The sequence below is a fragment of the Microcaecilia unicolor genome, chromosome 3 (genome assembly GCF_901765095.1).
Source record: "Microcaecilia unicolor chromosome 3, aMicUni1.1, whole genome shotgun sequence".
Lineage (NCBI taxonomy): Eukaryota > Metazoa > Chordata > Amphibia > Gymnophiona > Siphonopidae > Microcaecilia > Microcaecilia unicolor.
Genome location: NC_044033.1, coordinates 334,823,787 through 334,835,044, shown reverse-complemented (window position 1 = coordinate 334,835,044; position 11,258 = coordinate 334,823,787). Strand labels below are relative to the sequence as shown.

The window sequence follows — 11,258 nt, the reverse complement described above, 5'->3', positions numbered from 1 at the left end:
AACTTTCCTCTCATTGGGGCATAAGGAATCACATCTTCATCTGTTTTGTAGAACTTTACCTTTTAGATACACAAATGGATTATTCTGTTGTTTGAGCATGTTTCAGGGACAAGTGGTTTATAAGTCAAAATAATAAAAATATTTTCTGTCAAACAGATCTCTCATTTGTTGAAACATAACTAAAGGGCTATAAACCCTTAATGCAGTCCATTGTTTTTCTTATATTTTGTTCTTGTGATGGCTCATACTGTGCCAAAACTGGAAATACAGTGAGACAGAATAATAGAATTCAGTAACATCCAAAACTTATTTTTTTAATGTGTTAATCATCTTTATTAAAAGCAAACATGTTTGTTGATAACCTTCATACAGAACAAGAAAAAACAGTAAACCATCCAGAATGGCACAATAAAAACTTTTACAGAGAACATACCCCAAGATCCCTTCCCCTCCCGTTCTTCCCTCCCTCCCTATAAGACCACCTGATTGTTTCCACCCGCCAAAGTAATACACCTGATGTATGTACAGATCAGTAGGACTCAAAGCATTTCATAACAAGCACTGCCTCCACTGTATGCAAATCTCTCTCATGAATACTCATTGTCAATATCCTGACAAACCTGACTTTAGGTAACTCCTGTAAATATTCTCCTGTAAGAGATAGGCATTTCTTCATTTGCATCACTCGTAAAAGGCTGTGCATCCCTCGGAATGCACATTTAAATACTAATCAGCTCATCTGCATAGATTTGCATGCAATTCCCATTGGCTGCCTCCATAGACGGAAAAGAGCTCGCAGAACCTCTTTGTGCATGTCTCGCAGAATACTGTGCTCGCTAAAGCGGTGTAAAGCACACAGTGGTGCCCTGGTAAGTTTTGTGCATCAGGGTCTTAGTCCTCTTTCATCTACGTCCTTGTGGTTCTTAAGACCTGAATCTATATGAAAATTCTGGACCCCTCACTATGGAGAATTACATTTATATCTTGCCAGTGTTTATTTAGGCACTTCAGTGAATTTTTGTGCAAACTGACTCTTCAAATTGCATGAAGTCAGCAAATGCAGTATAGTAATTGGATGGTAAATAGTCTCTCCTTCTGGATTTGTGTTTAGCTCCTGGTTGTAAGCGAGTTGAAGCAGTATTGCCAAATCTGAAATACGATATTATGCGGTAACCCCCAAATTATTGTATTTTTACAAAACATCATCTGTGCACCAAACTTGCTCTTGTTGGCCAGGTCATTTGTCCCCAGATGGATTACAACACCAGTATTAATATCCTTCTGTATGGAGCTGGTCCCTCATACAGTGGGGCTGAGAGTGATACAGAGGGTAGGTACACACATTTGTTCTGATTAAGTAGAATTTCTAAGTATATATTTTGCCTGTTCATATTGCAGCTGGTGAAGGAGGCTCTATGTGGAAGAACGCAAGTGACTGAGACAAGCATTAGAAGTGAAACAGAGAGACTGATAAAATCCCCAACTGTGCCTGAATCTAACTCACTTACAACTACTACTAAAAAGGCACGAGCTAAATTTAAAAAAAACAAACAACTCTAATAGCCTAGGGATAAGGTGTATTCTTTTCATGCTTTGCACAAAATTAACTTATTTGGATGCATCACCCCAGAAACTCCTGACAGCCATTCTCTGGGTTAGGTTCATATGGGTGCTTATGTGCCCAGCACAGACTTTTCCTATCGTTATTATACTGTATGTATAGAGTCTGATATTAGAAAGAAAACTGAAGGGGTTGATATTTAAAATGACTCATCAGGGAAGCAGCACTAAGTTTTTTCTATTATTTTCATCCAAACTTAGGAGCATAAGTTTTCAGGTGAAAATTCTTCTGACTTTAGAAGCTTAAAAGTTATGCTTTTGAGGAGATCCAAGATGGCCACACTTGTCCGACATGCTGCTAGTGCTCCGAGGTTTCTTCTTGCGTTTTTCTCTATTATGCCGAAGCGACAGGGCAGACCTGCTGCCAGAGCCTCCCTGCATGTTGTTGCCCCTTCTGCTGGTCATATGGCTACCTATCTTCGGATGTAGGGGTTGCCAGATAGGTTGGAAGGTAGTTCCGACCACAGTGCCCCTCTTCCCCAGCCAAGCAGCGGTAGTTCACCACTGCTGAAACCATCAGCGTCACGACCAGGAAGTGTAGTAGACGCTATTCTGTGTGATGCTCCAATTCATCCAGCAGCTGCGAAGGAGGTGGCAGTTGTAACATCATTAACCCCTCCAGGGGAGATGGTGCCAGCGTCAACTTCTATTGGGGAGGATTCAAGAACCATTTGAGAAGTGACTGAGGGAGCTTCTTCAGTTTTACAGGAACGGATTCCACAAATTGCTTCTTTTCAATGTGGGACGCCGTGTGAGGTTATCAGAAGGCCCGAGAAGCCCGGATTAAAGATCTTGGAAACCTAAGGAATAAATCAAAATCTTCTGAGAAGAGGAGGAAGTGAATTCACCGAGCAAAATGGTTGCTTGAAGTGAGAGCTCCCGCTTCCCCACATAAAGTTTTTTTGGCGTTACCCCATCTTTATGTGCAATCCATAGCTCGACTTGGGCACCCCCAATTAAGAACACTTAGCGGAGACAATAGGGGATGAGCACAACCGCGAAACTCGCTCAATTCGCCTTCTAAGGCAGCTCAGCGGTGAAGCAGGTGGCAATGATGGAACCGGCGGCTCTGAACCCAGCACGCCTCCCTGGGGGATCTCTATCCCAAGATATGTTTCTGTCAGGAGACCATGAAGGTTCGGAACCCATAAAATTTCCAGAGCTTAGAGACTGGCTTATGGAGATGCGGACAGATCTTAAAGCGGTCCGCACAGATTTAGCGGCTTTGGGGGCGGACCTGCGAGGAGAAATCCGCGAACTGGGTATCCACCTAGAAGAGCTGGAAGGACGAGTGGAAGAGCAGGAGAGAGGGATAAATGCTCTAGATCGACAGATGAAGGAGATGCACACAGGATTTCAGCAACTTACAGATAAGTTGGAGGACTTGGAAAATAGAAGCCGGAAACGCAATCTCCGGTTTAGAGGTTTGCCAGAATCGCCAGCTTACATAGATTGTATAGATGTGGTGCAGAAAATAGTGAGCGCTTTGTTAACAGAAGCAGGTTCAGCTACTGATCCAAAAGAGGTTCTTTTGGAGCAGTCCCACAGGGCCTTGGGCATAGCAAGAAATAATTTGCCTAAAGATATAATTGCCTGCTTTCAAGATTTCAACATCAGTATTAATATCCTTCTTTATGGAGCTGGTCCCTCATACAGTGGGGCTGAGGGTGATCCAGGGGGATCTCATATTAGTAGCATTTCATGTTTCACTGCACTAACCACTAGGCTACTGCTGCACTTTTTATCTCTTGTATGTCCTGTTTGTCTGTCCTGTGGGACTGTCTCTTTATGTTCAAGTGTACAGCGCTGCGTACTAGTAGCGCTATAGAAATGATAAGTAGTAGTAGTAGTAGTAATTTCAAGCTCAGGGAGCGAGTGCTGCAAGCGAGTCGAAAGCTTGACAACTTTAAGTGGGATACCAATCAAATAGTAACTACATTCCACCTAGAATCTCAAATAGTAGCAACATTCCATGTAGAATCTCTAATAGTAGCAACATTCCATGTTCCACTGCACTAACCACTAGGCTACTCCTCCACTGGCAACATTCCATCCTCATTCTTCTTGATCTTTCCGCTGCTTTTGACACTGTCGATCACAGCATACTCCTCGATACCCTGTCCTCACTTGGATTCCAGGGCTCTGTCCTTTCCTGGTTCTCTTCCTACCTCTCTCTCCGCACCTTCAGTGTTCACTCTGGTGGATCCTCTTCTACTTCTATCCCTCTGCCTGTCGGCGTACCTCAGGGTTCTGTTCTTGGTCCCCTCCTCTTTTCTATCTACACTTCTTCCCTTGGTTCATTAATCTCATCCCATGGCTTTTCCTACCATCTCTATGCTGATGACTCCCAAATCTACCTTTCTACCCCTGATATCTCACCTTGCATCCCAACCAAAGTTTCAGCATGCTTGTCTGACATTGCTGTCTGGATGTTTCAACGCCACCTGAAATTAAACATCACCAAAATTGAGCTTCTCATTTTTCCCCCCAAACCCACCTCCCCACTCCCCCCGTTTTCTATTTCTGTTGATGGCTCTCTCATTCTCCCTGTCTCCTCAGCTCGAAACCTTGGGGTCATCTTTGACTCTTCTCTCTCCTTCTCTGATCATATCCAGCAGATCGCCAAGACCTGTTGTTTCTTTCTTTACAACATCCGTAAAATCCGCCCCTTTCTTTCCGAGCACTCTACCAAAACCCTCATCCACACCCTTGTCACCTCTCATTTAGACTACTGCAATCTGCTTCTTGCTGGCCTCCCACTTAGTCACCTCTCCCCTCTCCAATCGGTTCAAAACTCTGCTGCCCGTCTCGTCTTCCGCCAGGGTCGCTTTACTCATACTACCCCTCTCCTCAAGTCGCTTCACTGGCTCCCTATCCGTTTTCGTATCCTGTTCAAACTTCTTCTACTAAACTATAAATGTACTCACTCTGCTGCTCCCCAGTATCTCTCCACACTCGTCCTTCCCTACATCCCTTCCCGTGCACTCCGCTCCATGGATAAATCCTTCTTATCTGTTCCCTTCTCCACTACTGCCAACTCCAGACTTCGCGCCTTCTGTCTTGCTGCACCCTACGCCTGGAATAAACTTCCTGAGCCCCTACGTCTTGCCCCATCCTTGGCCACCTTTAAATCTAGACTGAAAGCCCACCTCTTTAACATTGCTTTTGACTCGTAACCACTTGTAACCACTCGCCTCCACCTACCCTCCTCTCCTCCTTCCTGTACACATTAATTGATTTGATTTGCTTACTTTATTTTTTGTCTATTAGATTGTAAGCTCTTTGAGCAGGGACTGTCTTTCTTCTATGTTTGTGCAGCGCTGCGTACGCCTTGTAGCGCTATAGAAATGCTAAATAGTAGTAGTAGTAACATTCCATGTTCCACTGCACTAACCACTAGGCCACTCCTCCACTAGCAACATTCCATGTGCAATCTTAAATAGTAGCAATATTCCATGTAGAATCTCATATTAGCAGCATTTCATGTTCCACTGCACTAACCACTAGGCTACTGTTGCACTAGCAACATTCCAATTTTTCTAAAATGTCCAAAGTTAGATTTAGACGTCATATCGAAAATGCCCCTCCACGTCTCCTTCACTTTCAAGAAATGTTCTGAAGAGGTGGCATGAAGGATAGTTTGTTTCCTAGAACCATGTAGAAGACAATCCAGCTGTTAGGCTTCTCACGGAAACACTGGTTTTGTGAGCCCTTGGACCACTGCCGAGGAGTGGCAGTGGTAGCGGCAGGGAAAACCCCCCGACCAGCACTGGGCTAGCAGCAGACGCGGATAAGCAAGCCGAAACAGACAGACTGGAACTAGGCTTCACCTACACTTGACTGCCGTTCCCCAGGGGTCGAGCCCCTGGGTGCAGGCAGCCAGCAGGACTTAAAGGAAAGCTGGTACTGGAGCAAGCAGGCTGGAACACCAAGAAACTCACACTAGAAAAGATTCTTAAACAAGCTTGACCACAACAGGGTTCAGGATAGGAATCAGGATTCAGGATTTCCAAACAGGCTTGGCTGGAAGGAAACTGAAAGCAAGCAGGGCAGACACAAGCAGGAGGGGAACTGAAGCTGAAGACAACCAGCCACAAACAGAGGAAGAACAGATACTATACAGGGTAAAGGACTTAAGACAAGCTTGACTAACCAGGGTAGGGCAGAAGCCCAAGGTGAACAGGGAACCAGGGCCGCCGAGGGGGGGGGGGGGGACGGGGGTACAAAATTCCCAGGGCCCGGGCCTCCGAGGGGGGGGCGCCGCCACCGCAATCCGGCCCGCCCGCCCTTTGTCGCTCCCTGGCATTGAACTTAAGCACCTCACCTTCAAAAGCACAGCAAGCAGCGGCAGACCACTCCTTCCGTGTCCCACCCTCGCGGAAGTTACATCAGTCGAGGGCAGGACACGGAAGGAAGGAGTGGTCTGCTGCTGCTTGCTGAGCTTTTGAAGGTGAAGCACTTAAGGTCAGTGCAGAGGGCCCGGGGGTGGAGAGAGGGCCCGGTGGCGGGTGGAGGGGGGCCCCGGAGGCGGCCTTTTCCCGGGCCTGGCCCTGCAGGAAACCAAACAAGACAGACTAGACAGGACACAAAGCTAGGCTACACAGACAAAAACTAGGGCAATGACTGAAAGCTGCCAAGTAGCCACCAAGAAAAACATACATACAAGCAATAAAGCTAGACTGAAAGCAGTACCTAGCAGACTGTTATGACCTGGTAAGTGTGAGCCCTTGTGCCCCGACTGAGCACGGCGAAGATGAAGTGCTACCGTATTCGGTCAGGCAGCCAGACAACCCCTAGCTTCACCTGCACTTACCACTGTCCCCCAGGAGTTGAGCTCCTGGGTTCAGGTGGCCGGCAGGACTTCCGGAACCGGTGGGGTTGCACGACCACTGACCAGACAGGCGGCCAACAGACACAGTCCAAGAGCCAGGAAAATAGTAGAGCTGAGAACAGTCAAAACACAGTCCAAGGTCAAAGGCAGGCAGCAACACAGCGCGTGGTCAGGAAACAAGCCAAGGTCTGGAACACAGGAAACTCTGGAATCCGGATAGCCGATATGGAACACGGATGAGGACCATGACCTCTACGCAGGAGAAGCCGAATCAACGAAGGGCTGGAGGCAGGGCCTTAAGTAGTGGAGGAATTAGGTTCAAGCATGTGCAGCTGATCCAAGATGGCTGCCCCCATCAGCAGAGATGTCCTACGCCCAAATATGGGCTTCCTTCCTGAAGCTACCCAACTCCAAGATGGCTGCCACAAGCAGAAATGCCCACCCAAGATGGCCGACCTATCCTGGAGAAACCACTTGTGGGGAGTGGGTTGGGGGGGTTGGGGGGCTTAGCACCGAAGGTAAGGGAGGTATGCACCTGGGAGCTTTTTCTGAAGTCCACTTCAGTACCCCCTAGGGTGCCCGGTTGGTGTCCCGGCATGTGAGGGGGACCAGTGCACTACGAATGCTGACTCCTCCCACGACCAAATGGCTTGGATTTGGTCATTTTTGAGATGGGCGTCCTCGGTTTCCATTATCGACGAAAACCGGGGATGACCATCTCAAAAATGACGTAAGGATGTCCATCTCTAAGATCGTCCTAAATTTCATGATTTGGGCGTCCCCTAACCGTATTATCGAAACGAAAAATAGACACCCGTCTTGTTTCGATAATACGGGTTGCCCTGCCCCTTCGCCGGGACGTCCTTAGAGATGATCGTCCCCATTCTATTATGCCCCTCAATATGTTTTAGGGCTAGTATGCTTGCAGACTGCGCCTTACATCTGTCTGCTTGGGAATCTGAGTGAATGAGCTCAGTATGATCTGTGTGTTAAATGCTGTATTAGGAGTATTTCTTGCTGTTCTAGTTGTGCTTTGCACAATACTGAATACTTCCCTGGGAGAAACTTCCAATGGGTTCACTAGCTACCTTCTATGTAAGTCATTCTTTTCATTGTGTAGCTCAGAGGAGCATAATCGAACGGAGATGACCATCTCTAAGGGCACCCATCTTTAAGGACGTCCCGACGAAGGGGCGGGGAAACTCATATTATCGAAACAAGATGGGTGTCCATCTTTCGTTTCGATAATACGTTTGGGGATGCCCAAATCTCAACATTTAGGTCGACCTTAGAGATGGGCAACCTCGGTTTTTGCCTATAATGGAAACTGAGGACGCCCATCTCAAAAACGACCAAATGCAAGGCATTTGGTCGTGGGAGGAGCCAGCGTTCATAGTGCACTGGCTCCCCTCACATGCCAGGACACCAACCGGGCACCCTAGGGGGCACTGCAGTGGACTTCAGAAATTGCTCCCAGGTGCATAACTCCCTTACCTTGTGTACTGAGGCCCCCCAAAAAACCTAAAACCCACTCCCCACAACTGTGCACCACTACCATAGCCCTTAGGGATGAAGGGGGGCACCTACATGTGGGTACAGTGGGTTTTGGCTGGGTTTTGGAGGGCTCCCATTTACCACCACAAGTGTGGTGGTGGGGGGGGGGGGGGGGGGAATGGGCCTGGGTCCACCAGCCTGAAGTGCACTGCACCCACTAAAAACTGCTCCAGGGACCTGCATACTGCTATGATGGAGCTGGGTATGACATTTGAGGCTGGCATAGAGGCTGGCAAAAAATGTTTTTAAAGTTGTTTTTTTTAGGGTGGGAGGGGTTTGGTGACCACTGTGGGAGAAAGGGGAGGTCATCCTCAATTCCCTCCGGTGGTCATATGGTCAGTTCGGACACCTTTTCGAGGCTTGGTCGTGAAAAAAAAGGGACCAAGTAAAGTCGACCAAATGCTCGTGAGGGATGCCCTTCTTTTTTCCATTATCGGCCCGAGGACGCCCTTTTCTTAACCACGCCCCCATCCCGCCTTCGGTACACTGCCAACACGCCCCCGTGAACTTTGGTCGTCCCCGTGATGGAAAGCGGTTGAGAAAGGGCCAAGTCGGCTTTCGATTATGCCAATTTGGCCAACCTTGAGAGAAGGACACCCATCTCCCGATTTGTGTCGGAAGATGCGCGCCCTTTTCTTTCGAAAATAAGCTACTCAGTGTGCTGCAGTAGCAAAGAAAGCAAAGAGAATGTTAGGTATTATTCGGAAAGGAATGGAAAATAAAAATGAGGAGTTATAATGCCTTTGTATCGCGCCATAGTGCGACCGCACATGGAATATTGTGTGCAATTTTGGTCACCACATCTCAAAAAAGATATGTTGGAATTAGAAAGGCTACAGAGAAGGGCAACGAAAGTGATAAAGGGGATGGGATGACTTCTCTAGAAGGAAAGGCTAAAGCGGCTAGGGCTCTTCAGCTTCGAGAAAAGACAGCTGAGGGGAGATATCATAGAGGTCTATAAAATAATGAGTGCAGTGGAACGGGTAGACGTGAATCGCTTCTTTATTCTTCCAAAAATACTAGGACTAGAGGGCATGGAATGAATCTAAAAAGTAGTAAATTTAAAACAAATCGGAGAAAATATTTATTTAATCACTGGAATTCATCGTCAGAGAATGTGGGGAAAAGCAGTTAGCTTAGCAGGGTTTAAAACAAGTTTGGATATCTTCCTAAAAGGAAAGTCCATAAGGTGTTATTAAGATGGACTTGGGAAAATCCATGGCTTATTTCTAGGATAAGCAGCATAAAATGTATTATACTGTTTTGGGATCTTGCCAGGTACTTATAGCCTGGATTGGCCACTGATGGAAACAGGATAGTGGGCTTCAGTCTGTCCCAGTATGGCAACACTTATGTACTGATAAGAATTTACCCTGTGTTTTAGACTCAAGGGATACTAGGGAATTTTTATGGTTTAGTATGAAGGTGGATAATATTCCATCTTCTGTTCAACTTTTAGATGGTACAATTTTTAATGTGGAAACTGTGTCTAGGATATTGGTGTGTTAGTGGAGTCTTCTTTGACCTTTGAACCACAGGTGAATGTGGCATTTAAAAAGCCTATCACATTTTTAATCGGGAACATTTCAGAGTGGTGGTCAGGAAGTGATTTTATCTCTGTTGGATTATAGTAATGCGTTATATGCAGGACTGTCTTCTAAATTGCTGAGAAAGTTATGTTGGATTCAAAATATGGCAGCAAAATTGATTTATCATGTCTAAATTTGACCATCCTGCTTATAATCGAATGAGAAAAACGCCCAAGTTCCGACCTAAATCGGGAGATGGACGTTTATCTCACAAAAACGAATAAAGCGGTATAATCGAAAGCCGATTTTTGGACGTTTTCAACTGCAATCCGTCGCGGATGCGGACAAAGTTGATGGGGGCGTGTCAGAGGTGTGGCGAAGGCGGAACTGGGGCGTGGTTATCTGCCGAACAGAGATGGGCGCATTTCACCGATAATGGGAAAAAAGTATGCGTTTTTAGCTAGAATTTAGGACACTTTTCTTGGACCCTGTTTTTTCACGAATAAGGCCCCAAAAAGTGCCCTAAATGGCCAGATGACCACTGGAGGGAATCGGGGATGACCTCCCCTGACTCCCCCAGTGGTCACTAACCCCCTCCCAGCACAAAAAATGAAGTTTCTCAACTTTTTATTTTCACCCTCAAATGTCATACCCAGCTCCCTGACAGCAGTATGCAGGTCACTGGAGGAGTTGTTAGGGGGTGCAGTGGACTTCAGGCAGGTGGACCCAGGCCCATCCCCCCTACCTGTTACAATTGTGCTGCTTAATGCTTATTAGTCGTCCAACCCCCCCAAACCCACTGTACCCACATGTAGGTGCCCCCTTCACCCCTTAGGGCTATAGTAATTGTGTAGACTTGTGGGCAGTGGGTTTTGAGGGGGATTTGGGGGGCTCAACACACAAGGGAAGGGTGCTATGCACCTGGGAGCTCTTTTACCTTTTTTTTTTGTTTTTGTAAAAGTGCCCCCTAGGGTGCCCGGTTGGTGTCCTGGCATGTGAGGGGGACCAGTGCACTACGAATCCTGGCCCCTCCCACGAACAAATGCCTTGGATTTATTCGTTTTTGAGCTGGGCGCTTTCATTTTCCATTATCGCTGAAAAACAAAAACGCCCAGCTCACACATTGTTGAATAAAACATGGGCGTCTATTTTTTTCGAAAATACGGTTCGGTCCGCCCCTTCACGGACCCGTTCTTGGAGATAAACGCCCATGGAGATAGGCGTTTTCGTTCAATTATGCCCCTCCATGTGTCCTCTCTGCTTTTAAACTTGCATTCACTGACGGTTGATGCATGAGTTAAATTTAAAATTTGCTGTTTAATTTTTAAAACTTTAATTGGTGATGTTCCGGAAAATTTTCCTTCTTTAATTAAGAAGTTAGCAGGATCTTTGTTACAGAGTCCCACCATTCTGCAACCTGGTGCCACCAATATGGATCATCCTGTCTCCCTTCCCCCTCCTACTGCCAGTGGATGGCTACTCAACTTTCCTCTCTCCTAGAATGGATACTGGTGGTCATCTTCCCTTTCCACCTCCTGCTGCTTTCATCAGGGGAGCCTATCTGCCTTCATCACTTTTCTTACTTCTATTAGGGCAGGGGGTCTTTGCTTCCCCCTCTTCTGTTCCTTTCTGCCTCTCTCTATCCTGCTGATGCCAGGCTCAGTCATTCAGTCTCATTCCTTCCTCCTACTGCTGTCAGTCTAGTCCTTCCTGCCTCCTTCCTT

General features: G+C 46.8%; 1 protein-coding gene across 1 annotated transcript in view; it reads left to right on the top strand.

Moving 5' to 3' along the window:
* Window positions 1–11,258, top strand: part of LOC115464717 — a 362,726-nt gene that overhangs the window by 311,289 nt on the left and 40,179 nt on the right. Inside the window, 2 exon segments of the mRNA XM_030195078.1 lie at window positions 1,237–1,330; window positions 2,646–3,287. Coding sequence (XP_030050938.1) covers window positions 1,237–1,330; window positions 2,646–3,287 — 736 coding nt within the window.